The 16,776-nt window shown below is 27.7% G+C and overlaps 4 protein-coding genes across 8 annotated transcripts; 1 reads left to right on the forward strand and 3 right to left on the reverse strand.

Annotated features, from left to right (window-relative positions):
- Positions 1–3,053: 3,053 nt before the first annotated feature.
- Positions 3,054–5,566, reverse strand: LOC128962331 (solute carrier organic anion transporter family member 74D-like). Its single transcript, XM_054308705.1, has 9 exons — positions 4,930–5,566; positions 4,758–4,844; positions 4,557–4,691; positions 4,253–4,417; positions 3,986–4,061; positions 3,768–3,912; positions 3,543–3,700; positions 3,410–3,474; positions 3,054–3,301 (listed from the first exon to the last, which is right to left on the reverse strand). The coding sequence occupies exons 1-9, from the start codon at positions 5,564–5,566 to the stop codon at positions 3,054–3,056; spliced, it is 1,716 nt and encodes a 571-aa protein (XP_054164680.1).
- Positions 5,567–6,238: 672 nt separating this feature from the next.
- Positions 6,239–8,921, reverse strand: LOC128962332 (solute carrier organic anion transporter family member 74D-like). The gene is made up of 9 exons (XM_054308706.1): positions 8,315–8,921; positions 8,083–8,169; positions 7,818–8,018; positions 7,589–7,759; positions 7,317–7,503; positions 7,088–7,238; positions 6,713–6,867; positions 6,562–6,626; positions 6,239–6,486 (listed from the first exon to the last, which is right to left on the reverse strand). The coding sequence occupies exons 1-9, from the start codon at positions 8,916–8,918 to the stop codon at positions 6,239–6,241; spliced, it is 1,869 nt and encodes a 622-aa protein (XP_054164681.1). The 5' UTR covers positions 8,919–8,921.
- A 1,716-nt stretch (positions 8,922–10,637) lies between these two features.
- Positions 10,638–13,412, forward strand: LOC128962942 (uncharacterized). 5 transcript variants are annotated; one of them, XM_054309374.1, is made up of 5 exons: positions 10,638–10,682; positions 10,764–10,782; positions 11,086–11,321; positions 12,080–12,132; positions 12,238–13,412. In XM_054309374.1, exons 3-5 carry the CDS (start codon positions 11,285–11,287, stop codon positions 13,327–13,329), a joined length of 1,182 nt encoding a protein of 393 aa, XP_054165349.1. In that variant the 5' UTR covers positions 10,638–10,682; positions 10,764–10,782; positions 11,086–11,284; the 3' UTR covers positions 13,330–13,412. The 5 variants fall into 5 exon arrangements, with proteins under 5 accessions (XP_054165349.1, XP_054165350.1, XP_054165348.1 ...); XM_054309375.1 differs by having other exon boundaries at positions 10,657–10,682; positions 11,074–11,321; XM_054309373.1 differs by lacking the exon at positions 10,638–10,682 and having other exon boundaries at positions 10,701–10,782.
- A 429-nt stretch (positions 13,413–13,841) lies between these two features.
- On the reverse strand, positions 13,842–14,663 carry LOC128962333 (regulator of microtubule dynamics protein 2-like). The gene has a single exon (XM_054308707.1). It carries the CDS (start codon positions 14,544–14,546, stop codon positions 13,842–13,844), a length of 705 nt encoding a protein of 234 aa, XP_054164682.1. The 5' UTR covers positions 14,547–14,663.
- Positions 14,664–16,776: the final 2,113 nt, after the last annotated feature.

The raw sequence follows: 16,776 nt of genomic DNA on the forward strand, positions 1-16,776 counted from the left end.
TAACAAAAAGAGTTGCTGAATATTTGTAATATTTTTATAATAATCGTTTTAAAATTTTAAAAACTGAAATACTAATATAATCAATAGTTTAAAAAATGTTTAAAAATACTAAACTATAAATTTAAAAAAATTATTTTATTAATTGGATAATAGTTCTTAAAAATTATAGTGAAATGAACTGATATATAAAAATATATTTACAACATAATAGTAGAAAATAATATTATAATAGGTTTATCAAATAAATAAAATAATTACCGTATGTACGCGCATATAACCCCCTAGCAGGTTTTTTAAGAAATAAAAATCAACTTTCAGGGGCTGTAACTCACATATACCCCCTCTATTGGGGCTATATGTGAAGTCGTGGGGGTAGGAAACGATTGGGGAATGGTTTAACATAGTGTTAATTTTAGACATTCAAAAACTTCAATAGTGGGGCTATTTGTGAATTCATTAAATCAAACTTTTGATATGGGGCTGTAACTCACATATAGCCCCATAGTTTTACATATAGCCCCGGATGCCTTAGGGGGGCTATATGCGCGTACTAACGGTACCTGTAATTTCCTTATATTATTCAAAACAATCTAGTTCATTTGCAGTTACACATTTTAATCTATGTTCATTTTTCAATATTTTCAATATATTATTATAGCCATAATTAGTGAGAGTATTGTCAAAATTTATTGTAATATTTTTATCAATCAATGATCTGATCATAGTTTTCGTTGAACGACACTTAAGTGATATGTATTTCAGACGAGTCATAGAATGGGTACCGAAATTATCGTCAAACGACCCGTCAATGACCAGATTCGGTGACTCTATTGACAAGTGTATCAAATGCTTCATACGGTTCAGTGATAATAAACCGATTGGCGGTAATACTTCGCTATTAGAGTTATCGTAGACATCTTTAACCACAAGTGACAAACGTCGCAAATAGTGGTAATCGGTGTTAAATGCGGTCAACATATCGGCCACATTGACGGCAAACATATTATGATAACGAGTGATGACCACAGACATGCTCTTCAATTGATTCAATCGCTGACCAATTGTTTTCAGACCCAACATAAAAGCGCCAAACAGTTCACTCTTAACATTAATACAGTTTATGTTTAACGATAAATGAGATAATGAAGTCATCGCTGGTAAAGTGTGTATCATGAGAGCCGATACTGATTTAAGGGTACAATTGTCTTGAATTGCAATCTCAAGTGACTGCAAACGAGGCCCGTATTGATCGACAAACTGTTGGACTGAATCCATGTCTTGATTGCTGTAAACAAATGAAAACTTCTGTAGTTTCGTAAATAACACATCGTTTGGTGTGTCCGTCATTATCATCAATAGTTTTGTGTTGAGCCGATTAACTGTTAATTGTCGTAAATTGCGGCACAACATCATTATCTCTTGTAAACCAGCAATCAGTTGGCTATCGTATATCATTTCATCGACAGTAAGTGATCGCAACTGTGGCCACAATTTCAGCATTAGTCTCAAGTGTGAGACATAGAGTTTCTCACAGTGTATGTGACGAACATATGGACAATAAATGGTCAACAAATCAATGGTCTCGTGACTGATGCCGTAGCGAAGGAAAACATGTCTCATATACGGCAACTTCTTGACCATCGACTCAAACATAAGCCAACCGTCCGAACAATACTTGTTTAACAATATGTATGACTCCGAGGTATAAATCAATCGTTGCCATTGTTTGCTGACCGCTTCGTAGCGGAAACGGTCGCCAATCGACAGCTGACTTAACAATAGTTCGCATAAATCATCGCCGAAGCGGTCAAAACTGTCTTTCGGATATTCAATGTCGCTATCAATCGTAATCAACGGTATCTTTTTGTCGATCATTCATCACTTGATCCGCGGTTTCGATCACTTGTTTGTCATTATTGACATTCTTCCGGGTATTCTTCAGTAGTTTTCTATCTCTACGAAGTGCTAAATAGTCATCAAATGTGTTGACAACAGAAGATTGTGTCCGATTGTCTTCACTATTGTCACTCATTTGCAAATAATTTATACTTTTATTTATTATATTTTTAATTAAAAAGTTTTATTATTTATAATTTGCAAACATTTTCTATTTAATTAAGTTTAATAAACTCATTGAAAAACTATAGGTTAATAACATATGTTAATCACGTGACACGTTGTCTAATATTATTAATAATAAACATAAATATACTCTAAAAACCTGTTTTCATATGTTTTCAAAAAAACAATAATAAAATTTAATAATATATTTATTACATAATATTTACAGTAATGTTGGCGCGCGGTATTCAATATATAAAATAATATAACTTTTTTTTGTCTGTAAATTATTATATAGTTTTAGTTTATTGATAATTAAATCTAAATTCATTTTTATATAATATTGAAAACGATTGAATTTTAACACAAAAAATTATAATATAATCATAAGACACTTAAAGTAGATTTTAATTATTTTTTCAAATAGTAATAATTTTAATATTAATATAGTAAATATGGATATAATAATTTTGTATATTATTAATGTTGGGCGTATACAATCAATTAAAATAATCAATGTTAATAAATTCAAGTTAATAATATGCTAATTTGCAATTAATATCAAATATTTTTTTTATAGATAATGATTACACAATTTTCAAGTCAATGAATGTCTAGACTTTAACATATAATTGCAAATCAATAAATTAATTTTGTTATTTATTATAGTTTTTTACATCAACTCTATATGATTTTGTTTATAATTGTAAAAATTTATTAATTTATTGATAATTAATGAATGACTATTTAATAATTTTTTTTAGTAAAACTATACTTATCAAAAAAAATACCAATTATTCTAATTTTTTTTTGTTATATTGTAAAAAATGTTAACTAAAACATTTAGCTATATCATTGTCTTTTTTAAAATAACAATTTAATATATATTTTGAATGAGTTTGTAAAATCAAAAATATTTTGATATGAAAAATATTCATAAATATTGATAAAAATAACTTTATTTATCAATTTTATCATTATTTTGTCGGTTATTATCTTTTTCCATCTTCTTCTTCATCTTCTTCATCGTACAGATGTTTGATACGCGACGATAATATAACAACAATTAAATCAAATATGAAACCAATGACAATGAGTGAAACGGTTGTTCCCAACAATCGATTCTTTAGTTTTTCCGAGTCATAGATCTGACAGTTACCGGTTTGACCACATTTGGTCTCCCATACCATACAAGCAGAGTTAACTATAGCACCGTAAACAATGGGATACGGTATATGTACTGCAATTAATTGCATTTGTAATGCATATGATTATCAAAAAAATAAACAATTGTTTAGATTTTTTTAATGTCAATAATTTTCAAACTAATAATGTATAATAATATTACCAAATATTGCTAAAACAGTGCAAACAAAAGCCAATGAAAAACTTTTATCAATATCATCGACAATCCTATTTTGATATTAAAAATAAATAAAATATTTATTATTATTATTATTATATCTAATTGAATACCAAACCTGAATCCAATAAATCTGCTGCCAATTCTTGAAGTACTGCCAACAATACCGGCGACAGTAATAATAATAATTAATATTTCAAAATTATTGCCACAGTTTGGGTCACAGTAGCCATCAGTGGCCACTTGATTGTCAAAACACTCGCACTCTGCATATAACTATTTTTTTCAGATAAATGTATCAATTAAATTGTTTAAACTAAATATCATATGTTTCAATACAAACATCAGATCCGTTATCTGATTTGATTAATGAGTTTGTGGTACAGCCGGCAAAACAAGGAGAATAATAATGTGTGAAATTGTCGGCTCCGCATATCGGATGAAATGACATGGACTGACAGCTACAGTTGGATTTGCACCCACCTAAACTATACATAATAATTAATCAATATTTTTATTATTTAATAAACAACATCATATTTAAAAAAAAATTTATATTACTTATCATAAGTAGGTAGTGACGAGTAGTATGTTTTAGGACAGTCTAAAAACATTGCGGCCAAATAGCCGATCGAACCTAACAGTTCAACAATTGTGATATATGTAGTGAGGGTACGAGGGCCCGGTTTGAGAAACGTTATAATGGCGGCCCCAATCAATATACCTACAGCATATGGTACTATGCCTACCAGTCCTATTAAAACACTGGTACTTTATTGTCTGATAAACTTGTCTAAAAAATAGTAAAACATTGTGCGCCTATCCTACCTGTTATAAGATTAGCCATTGATGCGGACTTTTTATACATAGTCTCAATGTATTTGCCTTTAAACGTATTGTAGCCATTAATTGCAAACAATCGTAATCCGTCACCGATCAACACCAACATGAATATCGGATTTGTTAGCATACGTTTACAACGTGTAACCAAATCTATTAATTAAACAATAATTTATTTAGTATTACAAAAAAAATAATTAAATGATAATCAAATATTTTATATGATATACAGTACTCATATTTGATTTATTTTGTTTAGTTATATTTTTGGCTTTCTGCTGGATGTGCAAACTTTTAGTGGATATATGGGGTGGAAACAAAAACATAGGTATACTAGATAGAGCTAATAGGATGCCTAAAATGATCAATCCCAACCACCAGGCACCCACCCAACGTGGATCAGTTAAGTCTCTGATACCGGAATCAACTAACAAAATAAGTAAAAAAAATTAATTCATGTGATTTTTTTTTTGAAAATCGACAATAACTTTACCGAATGGATTCTCATATACCCGTAAAACCAACGATGAAAGTAATTGTGCGCCGGCTGGCCCTAAAAGTCGGACGCATTGAAGTAAACCTATTATATATTTATACAAAAAAATATAAAAATTATTTTTATTAGTTTTAAGTTAATTATATACTGCCAAAAACACTCATAATACCAAAATACATTGGCGATTGACGTTTATTAACAATATCGTCCACATAGGGAACGCCAATAATATAATAAGTTACGATTCCGAGTCCCACCAAAAATGTACAACAAAACAAACAGAGCACCGGTACCAGTGATTTTGTATAGTCAACAATATTTTTATCGCAATCGCTAGCACTGTATAATGATATATCACAGAATTCATGATTGCTTTGAACAGTTTGATTAACGATCGCACCAGTAGTATCCACTTGTTGTGTCTGTATTCCCGATCCGTAGATAAAGTAGGGCAGAGCTCCGATAAAGCATCCGGCGGCCGATATTAGCATACTGTAGGCAATGATACGAGGCTTATGCATTTGGTGAGCAAAATATCCAAGAAATGGATTGAATAGGACTTCTGCCACATCGTCACCAATGAAAACAATACCCATTACGACACTGGATATGGCATACCTGCGCTCGAGTGTAGTCAGCGATGAGATGACATAATTGTATGGAGAACATTGCAATATACCCAACAAACTAAATAATATTATAAACACTGTCGGTGTCATCAACCGTTGTATTGATTTTGGACGCCACCGGCCAATACCACAACCCATGCGGTCAGCTATAGAGTCACAACTCGCGTAAATTGCCATTAAATTGAAAATTATTATTAAATAGTTTAGATTTTAGATTTTTTTAAAAATTATTTATAATAAAATTATTAGTTGTTTGCGAAATAATCAATCATTATTTAAAAAATAATCTTCTATTTTATTAGAAATAATTTATTAGATTTTCACTATTTTCTTATATGCTATCTAATTTGTATCAAAAATTGTTTATAATGATACAATATATAATCAAGGGCATTTGTTTAAATTAATTTGTCACTCAATTTTATCAAAAATACTGTATGAGTGCTATTGTAATACAATTATTAGAAATGTGTCAAACGATTAATGAGTGTAAAAAATTGATTACTTAATTCATAAAAAATTTGAATATAATTTGAAATAAAGATAAAATACTTTAAATATTTATAAAAATATTTATAAAAATATTTATAAAAATATTTATAAAAATATTTATAAAAATATTTATAAAAATATTTATAAAAATATTTATTGTATAATTTATTTTCTTATAAATATAATATTAGTAATTTACAATATATTTATTTATACACAAAACTGTGATATTTTAGTTTTAATTTAATCATATAAAATATATTGTTAATTTATTATTTCAACTTTACAATATCTTAATTTATAAATAGTTAGTATAAACTATGAAAAATATATATATAAAATAACATAAGCTAATTATCAATCATCATCGTCATCATCATCAGTGTCATCATTGTATAAATTTTTAATCCTTGACGACAATAAAACAACAATTAAGTCAAACACAGATCCGGCAAAATACAGGCCAAGTGTCAGTCCGTGAATACGGCGCCGAAATTTGTCGGAATCATAGACCAGACAATTACCGGTTTGTCCGCACTTTGATTCCCATATCATACACGCACTGTTAGTCACTGCACCGAAAACCATAGTACACGGTATGAATGCTAGTATTAACACAATAATAATAATACCGGTATGTTATCATATTTTATTATATTCATAATTAAAAAAATATTTACCAAATAAGCCCATTATAGCACCACTTAAGCCAATGGCTAAACTTTTATCTAATTTATCAACTATTCTGTAAACAATAACAACAATTATTATAAGATTTTTCTAAATTATTGCCAATATTTTGTTTGTTGCAAAATTATAAGTAATACTGACCTAAACGATATGATAACATTGCCCGATCGGGCCAATGTGGCCACTAAACTACCGAATCCCAACAGTGTAACGTAGGTTTGAAAATTATTTCCACAATTAGTGTCACAGTAGCCATCGGTGGCTACACCATCGATACAGTCACACCCAATAAATTGCTACAAAAAAAATCACAATCACTTATTTAAAAGATTCTGTATAATTAAGATGATATTATAAAAACCTTAATAGACAGACACGCGCGCACACACACACACACACACACATACATACACACACATACATACACACACATACATACACACACATATATACACACACATACATACACACACATACATACACACACATACATACATACACACACACATGCACTACCTTGATTGTACCATTGATTGAGTTAACCAATGAATTTGGTGGACATCCAGCGTAACATGGTGAAAAATAATTGGTTATATTATCGGAACCACATATCGGTTGGAACATGTGTTGGGAACAGGTACAGTTGGAGTTACATATATTCAAATTGCTTAATAATAATAATAACAACATTATTTCAATATATTAAATTTGAAAAGTAATTTTACATGAATTTATTTAGTGATACCTATTTGGTAGGTTAGAAAATTGAGCACTGGGACAACCTAAAAATAGTGCACCAATAAAGCCCATTGTGCCAAACAACTCGACAAGTGTGGTAAACGATGTCAAAACAAGAGGACTGGGCATAAAATATGTGATGAAAGCACCGCCTATTAGTATGCCTGTAGCTGACGGCACAATACCAACAATACCTATTCAACAAATAATAAAATGACATTTTACACAATTTGTCACAAAAGTGCTACCTGGGTAATATGTATATACCAAATAATATACCTGTTATCAGATTAGCAGCAGATGCCGATTTGTGGTACTGAGACTCCAGATACTTGGGCTTAAAAGCCATATAACCCACAACACCAAACAAACGGAGGAATGTACTGATGACAACACACATATATATCGGGTTTGTCAACAATCGTCGTAAACGAGTTTTAATATCGGGAACTGTTATCAACAAAAATAATACAACATTTGATTTGCTAATTTAAAATATATAATTTACCATGCTGACTATTAGAGTTTTGTTTAGTTTGCTTTCGTGATACAGCACCGGTAGCTTCTTTGGATTTACTACTCGATACCAGTTTATCGGGAAACAAAAACATAGGTATACAACCTATTAGTATAAATACGCCTAACATAATGAAACCAAGCCACCAGGCGCCCACCCAACGGGGATCGTTAAGCTCAATACCGGGATCATCTAAATAAAACAATAGAAGTTATATGTTATTAATCTTCAATATAATTATAAGAAACTACTTTACAAAATGGGTTTTCATAAAATCGCAAAAATATTGACGAAATAATATAACCCAGTGTTGGACCCAATAGACGTAGGCATGCGGTCAGACCTAATGTTTGAATATTAGAGATAATGTAAATAATAGTTTTAAAATTGCAAAAAATAAGTTAAAGTTAAAATTTTTAGTTATATTATTGATTTTTTCATATTATTACCTACCGGTGCTAAAAAATAAAATAATAATAATTATATACTCATATAAAGGGGTGAATTCTTTTTCTTGACCGAGTCGTCCACAAATGGTATACCTAACGAGTAATAGGAGGCGGAACCGATACCATTCAAAAACGTTGCAAACCAAATGCATAGCACTGATACCAATGCCGTGTGAACCTCCCTGTCCTTACAACACAGATTGTCTAAATCTCTATTGGCATCGCAAAATTCTGTACTATTATTGCTAGTACTGGTAGAATCAATATTGTTTGCTGTTGTTCCCAACATATGATAACCCGGACCGTAAACGAAAAAGGGAACGGCAGCCAAAAACAGACCCACGGCTGTGATCACTTGACAGTAACCAATCATACGAGGCCGGTGTATACGGTGTGCCAAATAACCGAATATCGGTTGACACAAAAACTCGGTTATATTGTCGGCTATAAGTATAAGCCCAGAGTAGAAACTGTCGAAGGCATACCGACGCTCTAGTGTGGAAAGGGAGGCGGCCACATACCAGTAAGATGCACCCTGTAATATGCCTACTAAGCCCAGTGACAGCATAAATGTTTTCGGCGACGATAACAATTGCCAGCGCCGGGAGCTACCGACTATTGTATCACTTTTATATAAAGCCATTCAAACAGATTTTAAATATAAAAAAATTATTTTTTATAAATATTACTTTAAATATCACATTTTATTTGAAATATTTTTTGTTAATAACATAACTATTAAACTATTAATCAATAATGAATACATTTAATATTGTATTTTTATAGACTATAATTTATAGTTATGTATGAAAAATGTTTGTCTTAAAAATACAAATATATTGAATATTTTTTGATGAATTATTATATTAGAGATAAAAGTCAATTGGGACCATATTTACTAATACAGTGTATTATGAATACAATTTTATTTATATTTATTTGTTGATAAAAATAAATTTGCGATAATTGAAAAATACAAATTTATCATTTTCTACAATTACCAAGGTCGTCGTCCAATTTGGTCATTACTATATTTAATTAAATTTATTATTTATAATAATATATTTATTTAATAATTTAAAGCATTTCCTAAATAAGWAAAAAAAGATTATTTAATTAAAATAAAGTTATAATTAAAAATAAATACTATGATAGAGAAAATTAATAATTTATTTATATTAGTTGTTATTGTAATTTTGTAACAAGGTAAATTATATTAATTAATATAAATAAATATTTTATTAAATGTCTCAATCACAAAAAAACTTACTTGCTAACATTTAATTAGTAATCATGGTAATAAATAAATATTTAATATTTCTAATTTGTGTACCAATCGGTCTAAATGTACTATTATTTATCAAATAATTTTTTTTGTTAATATTATACATTGAAATATTGAAATGATATTGAAATAAAAATTGTGTAATAATGTTGTATTTTACCATAACATTAGATTTATTAACTTATGTGTGAAACTTTTGAAAATTCAATACTGAATAATATTTTTTAATATAATATTAGAGTTCTGGAAACTTTCCTAGGGATGAAAGTTTCCTAATAAAATCTTTCCAATTTTTCCGAAAAATAGGGAAAATATTATACTTTCCCTCCCTAACCCGTTAGAAAAGAAGTTTTTTTTAAAAAATATTTCTATAATAAATAATACCAAAACTTATTTTTTTTTGCATAAAATATCATTGAAATATTTAAACATAAATTTGAATTCAATGAATTTGGTAATACTGTTTAATAACACTCAAAATACAGTTTAATACAACAATTGTTATTCAAATTTTATAATAAAATTTGTTGTTTAGAGTTCAATAGGTGGTAGCATATGGAAATAAATTCCCTGGGAATTCTCAGAGCAAAAAAATAGGGAACTTTTGGAATATGACGAGGGATTAAATTTGCTCTAACCCTATATAATATAAATTTACATTATGTATTGTCCCTCTATTTTATTTATAGTATTTATTTTAAATCTCAACTATTAATTTATAATTGTTTAAATAGATAGCACTATTTGTATAGTATTTATAAATTAAATTATTGATTGAAATTTAACGATTGATTTTATCTAAACTTTTTTTTTATAACATTTTATTACAAATTTACAGTAAATATAAATGTAAATAATAAGTACTATTAATACAAACTTTTTAAACAATTAATGTGATAGCAATGCTCTCTATCAATACTATTCATAACTATTAACACTAATATTACGTGTATTTAAATGTTATTTATAAAAAAAACTTTTTAGTGGCGCATGTATTGCATGTATTTAGCAAATCAAATAAATTTTTACAATGTTATGAGTCATGCAATTGCTTATCATTACGTAATAATAAAAAACACAAATTAAATAACATTTGGTTATTGGTTGGCAACATATTATAATGTAATATATCATATATTAAGATATATGACATAATATCTAATGAATAAACATTTTTATTAATATTTTTAACAATTTATTTAGTGGTTGATTGAAAATAAAGGTATTTCATTGTCAATAGATTTTTATTATAGATAACAAAAACATTTTACATTTATTAATCAACACAATTTTAATTTAATTTATTTAATAATATAATAATAATAATTATAATTTATTTAATTGTAAAAAATATCATTTTTTTCGTAAGTAATTATTTTCATTATTACTGTCATAATATGATAATTTAACTAAATCTACTTTTTAACAAATTTAAATACAATTAGTTTATTTAAAATAATTTTTTTTAATAATAAAATTTGTATTCATAATACTGTTTSTATAATATTAATAGCAAATAATTTAGTGACACATCATTGTATCGTATCATTGGCAGAGAGCTGAGGACCGATAGTACAGTAATACTACTACAGTCTATAGCAATATACTGTACAGTATAGGGTTGGCGTTGTCTTTCAATACTGTATTGCAATTTATACAATAAATATGACTTCAAATAATACTACAAATAGTGGTGAAGACAGTATGAGTCAATCTAAAAGGGTATGTTTGATATGTTTGTAAAAAATATACAAACAAATTGTAAGTATGTTTGTGTGTGTGTGTCTGTAAATGTTATACGTATTTTAATTAACTTTTCAAACTTTATATTAAATCTATTAAAAAAATAATATTAATGTCTATATAATGTTTTTGTTATGTTATACTGTATGTCTGTGTATGTTTGTGTGCAATGCATTACACTATCTTTAATAAACTGTAATTCAATACTGTATAATAAAATTTTTTGATACTCTAATGTTGTTATAATTAAATATCTAAATACACTATTGTCTATTTAGAGACTAGTCTTATTAATTTTAACCTAGCACCTTTTATTATGTTGTCTATTTCATTATTAATTATTGATATACTGTATGTTGTATTGTGATTGTATTGTACTACTTATGTATTTATTTAACTTTTCTCTCATTATTAAACTATTAATAAGTGCTATGAAAATACAGTTTAATAAAACAAAACAAAAAGTTTCATCAATTGAATTGATTATTAACTGGCAGTCATGCAAATAAAGTACAAATAATTGATGCAAAACATTAAAAATCAAATTTACAAATAATTTTTGAATCATAAAAAAAACTTGCATTTGTTGACTAAAAGTTTACAAAATTTTCAATTGTGTGTTAACTGATTGATGATTACACTGTATAGCACTTTAAAACAAAAAATAATTTCATCAATTTTTAAAAAAAAATTGTTTGTTAACTATTGTTAATCTTATGTTATTGTGTTTTTTGTTAAACAAATTGATAACAAATTTAAAATTCATATTTAAAAAGTTGAAAATCAAATCAAACCAATTATCAAACAAAAACAATATATCATCACAAAAGTACGATAAGTATTATTAATTTAATTTTAAAGTTATTTTTTTATAAACAGATTACAAATTAATTTGAGTTTTATTTTTATTGCTAATCCTTTCAAAAAAATATAGCGTAAAATGTGTGATAACTATGTGAAAGACTTCGGTAACTATTGCCGAAACAATGGCATTCCCGAAGAGGCCATCAAATACACAACCGATAGCAATACCAATGGTATGGGAAAGTACTGGTCTATTGTGTTTGTAGACATGGATGGACTCAGTGATGTGATTAGAGGATCGGCTTTCGGCGACACCGAATTGGACTCGTGTAACAATGCGGCCAAACAGGCGCTCGACAAGTGTGGCGATCGGGTGATCGTTGAACTGTTGGATAAAATTGAACACATGGTCGTCACAAAAGCTACCGATGCTGAGGCTGCTGTTGGTAGTGGTGATCAACAGGACAAATCTGGTTCAAGTCCTGTTAGTACCGGTGTTGGCGACAACAATGTCAGCCGATCTACCGATGCGACGACAAGGTCGCCAACAGCGACGGGTGACATAACTAATATTCCTAATCCGATCGGTTATCTTAACGAACTGAGCGCCAATAAGAAGCTGTCGAAAACCTATACGTTTCCCGACTATAAAGTGATAAAAAGGTCGGGCGCTGATCATAATCTTGAGTTTACCTTCGAATGCAAGATGTTTGTGAACGGCATCGAAATGGTGGTCAGGGGTAAGGGTTCCAATAAAAAGAGGGCAAAAGAGGAATCGGCTAAAGCTATGATTAGATTGATCAACAGTCAAGACGCCGGTAGTGAAAACATTTCCCCAAACACTTTCTCTGGAGGTCAACAACAACTACAACAACAGGTCAATCGAGCACAAGATCTTAACACTCATATCCGCAATATTAGCCAAAATTCGGCTCAAAAACAGCAATTGAACGACTGGTTTGTCGACGAAACTCTTGATTATCAGAAAAAGTTGGACAAAATTTTGCCTCTATTGGGCTGTTATGCCAAATATGACCAGTCATGGGATGGACAGTCGTGTTCTACTATTGTCGAAGTTATTGTCACTCATTTGACTGATAGATGGTTTAAAACTATTGCTATGAGTGATAAGGGCGCTAATGATAGCCAATTGAAAGCCGCCAGAAAAACCATTATTCAATTGAAAATCAATGTCACCGACGATGACGATAGCTATCAATAAACAAAAATTATTGAATTTATTAATTGATTAAATTGAATATACTTATTAAGTGATTGTATATTTGATTGTATTATTATTATTCGTAATTAATTTAGAAATTTATTTGTGTAAAAATCAATTTAATTGAGATTTCTTACAAATTAAAAAAATTTTTTGGTATAAATATTACGATACTTACCGGTACTTGAATAATGCAGTTTATTTTTGTGTAAGTTCAAATGTCAAAGTGTCAAATTTTAAATTAGATTTAATTTTTATTATTATTTGCTCAATTTTTCTAAATAATCTTTTTTTTTAATTTTGATTTATTATAAATGCTTATCTATTCATTTATTCATTAAATAAAGCAAAATATTTTGACCGAAACTAAATTTTTGAAATAATTTTTTAATTTTTATATATTTCCTATTATATTTCATACTTAAATTATGTACAAAAAAATTTCAAATTGTTTGAATGACTTAGAAATTTGTAAAATAATTTAATACTATTATAATAATTATTTCAACTATTTATTTGCCATATTTATTGTTCAGCTCTTCTAACTCTTTGTGAGCTAACTCGTCGGCAATGTTTTGATTATTGAGTTTCAAACCTCTTTGGATCCATTGTTTGGCTTCTGTTTTGTTATTGTCGGCAATGAGAGTCCGAGCCATCCATAAGTGGTTGTCTTTAGATTCGGGATTCAATTCGTGTACTTTTTTGAATGCATTCAACGCGTCCTTATAGGTGGCGGTCGGTATTTTTCCGTACAATTTTTCGCCGACTTTCCTCTCGAGCCAACCCAATGAGGCCACACTATAACACCACTGGCCATACATTGATTGCATAAAATGGTCGTCGGGTTTGAGTTTGAGTGCAATGTCTGCGTGTTCTTTGAATTGGTGACCATATTTGATCTTTTCCTTTGATGAGCTAATGTTAGCCAACAAACCCAGTGAAGCGCACATCCATTTCTGACATTCAAATTTGTTTGGCTCAGCCCTACAGGCTTTGTCCGAGTATTCGTATGCCTTGTCGGCCCTACTCTTCACTAAATCATTGTTTTTGACTTTTTCTGCCTCTTTGGCCAAATATAGCAACACTTTTGCCATCCGATAGAAGACTTCGGCCGACTCTTCCTTTTTAACGTTTGCTGTCATTTCGTTTAACAGCTTTTCCTTATCGGACGCCATATCTTCGCACTGTTTGTCCCAATCAGTGAAATCAATAGCCATTACTTTATTATTTAAAGTTCACACAATAGATAGTTTACTTGAAGTCCAAATACTTGATTTTTGTGACATTGGTTTTTAATCAATCGATGATAACAATAATTTTTGCAACAATACTTTAATTTTAATTATTTTTTAAAATAAATTAATACAAGTAATATATTGTTTACAATTTAATTAATTAAATATTTTTAGACAATTAATTAAATTATTTACTGTATAAAATGATTAAAAATAAATTATTATGTAATTATTAATATTATTAACGAAAAACTGAATACCATATAATTTGTATTTTCCTTACAGTTTAGTTTTGATATTTTTATACTCAATGGCTATGCATTACAATAGTAAATCTTTGAACATTTTTCTCAAAATTTTGATCATTTAGTAGAATATGGGCTTAAATTTAATTAATTAGTTAGTTATTAATAATATTATGAATGTATTATAATTATTATTGTTTTAGTAAATAATTTGTTTATTTTTAGAGTAATGTATGAATTTAGTTTATTATAAATAAAAGATTGATAAAACTATGAAATTTATCATATAAAATATTTGATCTATAATGATTGTATTATATAACGCAAATGATAATATATAAATATAATTTAATTACTTTTATTTATAAATTAGATAATATAAAAAATATTTCCACATAAAAGCCGATAAATGCAGTACTGATACCCATAGCATACACACCCAATGCTATCTTCATTTCATCCAAATTCATATAATCCCTGTCCTCTTGATGTAGTATTTGTTGTTTTTGTTTAATATGTTTAGTTGATTGTTTCATTTTCACATAACTAATAAAATTTAATTTATCATATATTCCTGTTTCTAAAATGCTTTTAGATCTAAAATTATTTTTAAAAATAGTTAAATTGTTTTATTATTTAATATATAAATTATATAGAAATTAATTTGTTAAATATACAAATATAAAGTATAGTTTAATATTGATATGTCTAGACTCACATTAGTATATATTGTTTAATTATTGTTGAATTGCTATATGATTTAGGTATAAGTCGTGCATAACATTGTTGGAAATACATATCACTCGACAAATGCAATGATTTATCCTCTAATTGTGTCATTACYTCTAGATTAGCCATATGTTGACTGGCTATCATAACTGATTGTTTATTAATAATTGAATTTATAGTTGAGTCGTGTTGTCTAATAAACTCAATGATACTCTTATTAAAAACTTTTGAGACTCTATTTATAATTTTATTTTCAATAGGTGTAGCTTTAAGCTGTGTACCAAAAATAGTTATATTGTTTGTAATAAAAATAAAATTAAATATCAATTAATACCTTAATTGCTTCAATTTCTTCATCTAATAACAATATTATAATTTTAAGTTTATTTTGTTTATCCAAATCATATAACGAATCAATTGTTGTATGCGTTGTCTGTATAGTTGTCGACATTATTTCATTACTAATAAAATTCAATATAAAAAATTTGCCCAAAAATAGACTGCCAAATATCATTATTTCTTTTATTATCAAATTTTTATGATGGATTAAATTAATATCTATATTTTATAATATTTATATAAAAAATGTATTATTAAAATATAAATATGTAAAAATTAACTTACCCAATAAAAACAAAGCATTTATGATAAACCATATATTATAAAAAAATTTAGTAAAAGTATATGAAAGTGAACTATAATAACAACAGTCAATAATAAAATATATATAAATTTATATATCCGGTAATAGACATAATTTTATATACTGTATTTAGTAATATAATATATAAAATTAGTTTTTAAACATTTAATTGTTTATATAATTAAATAATTATTATACGAGATTATTAAATATGTGAATATGATAATTATAAACTAACTTACTATGAATTGTATTGTTTATTAATAGTTATATAAAATGAATTGATTGTAGTTAATAACGCAATAAAGAAAATCATTATACTTATAAATATCCAAAACTATTAAATAAATTTTATTATAAAATTATACATATAATTAAATAATAGATATAAAATATATTATAAATAATAAAAATTAAATCTAAAACCCTTGGTTCAAATATTTTCCAATAACCAAATAAATCGTTTAATTGTTTTATAGGATAATTACTACCAATAATTGAAATACTTCTCGATATAAATGGGTTTAATTGATCAGCAAATTGAATAATCTGTTCGTTTAGATTAATTGTTTCTAATGATATATCGACCATCTAT

Source organism: Oppia nitens, unplaced genomic scaffold (genome assembly GCF_028296485.1).
Source record: "Oppia nitens isolate AA-2021 unplaced genomic scaffold, nextdenovo-longstitch-racon4-pilon3 scaffold6_pilon_pilon_pilon, whole genome shotgun sequence".
In the NCBI taxonomy this organism is placed as follows: domain Eukaryota; kingdom Metazoa; phylum Arthropoda; class Arachnida; order Sarcoptiformes; family Oppiidae; genus Oppia; species Oppia nitens.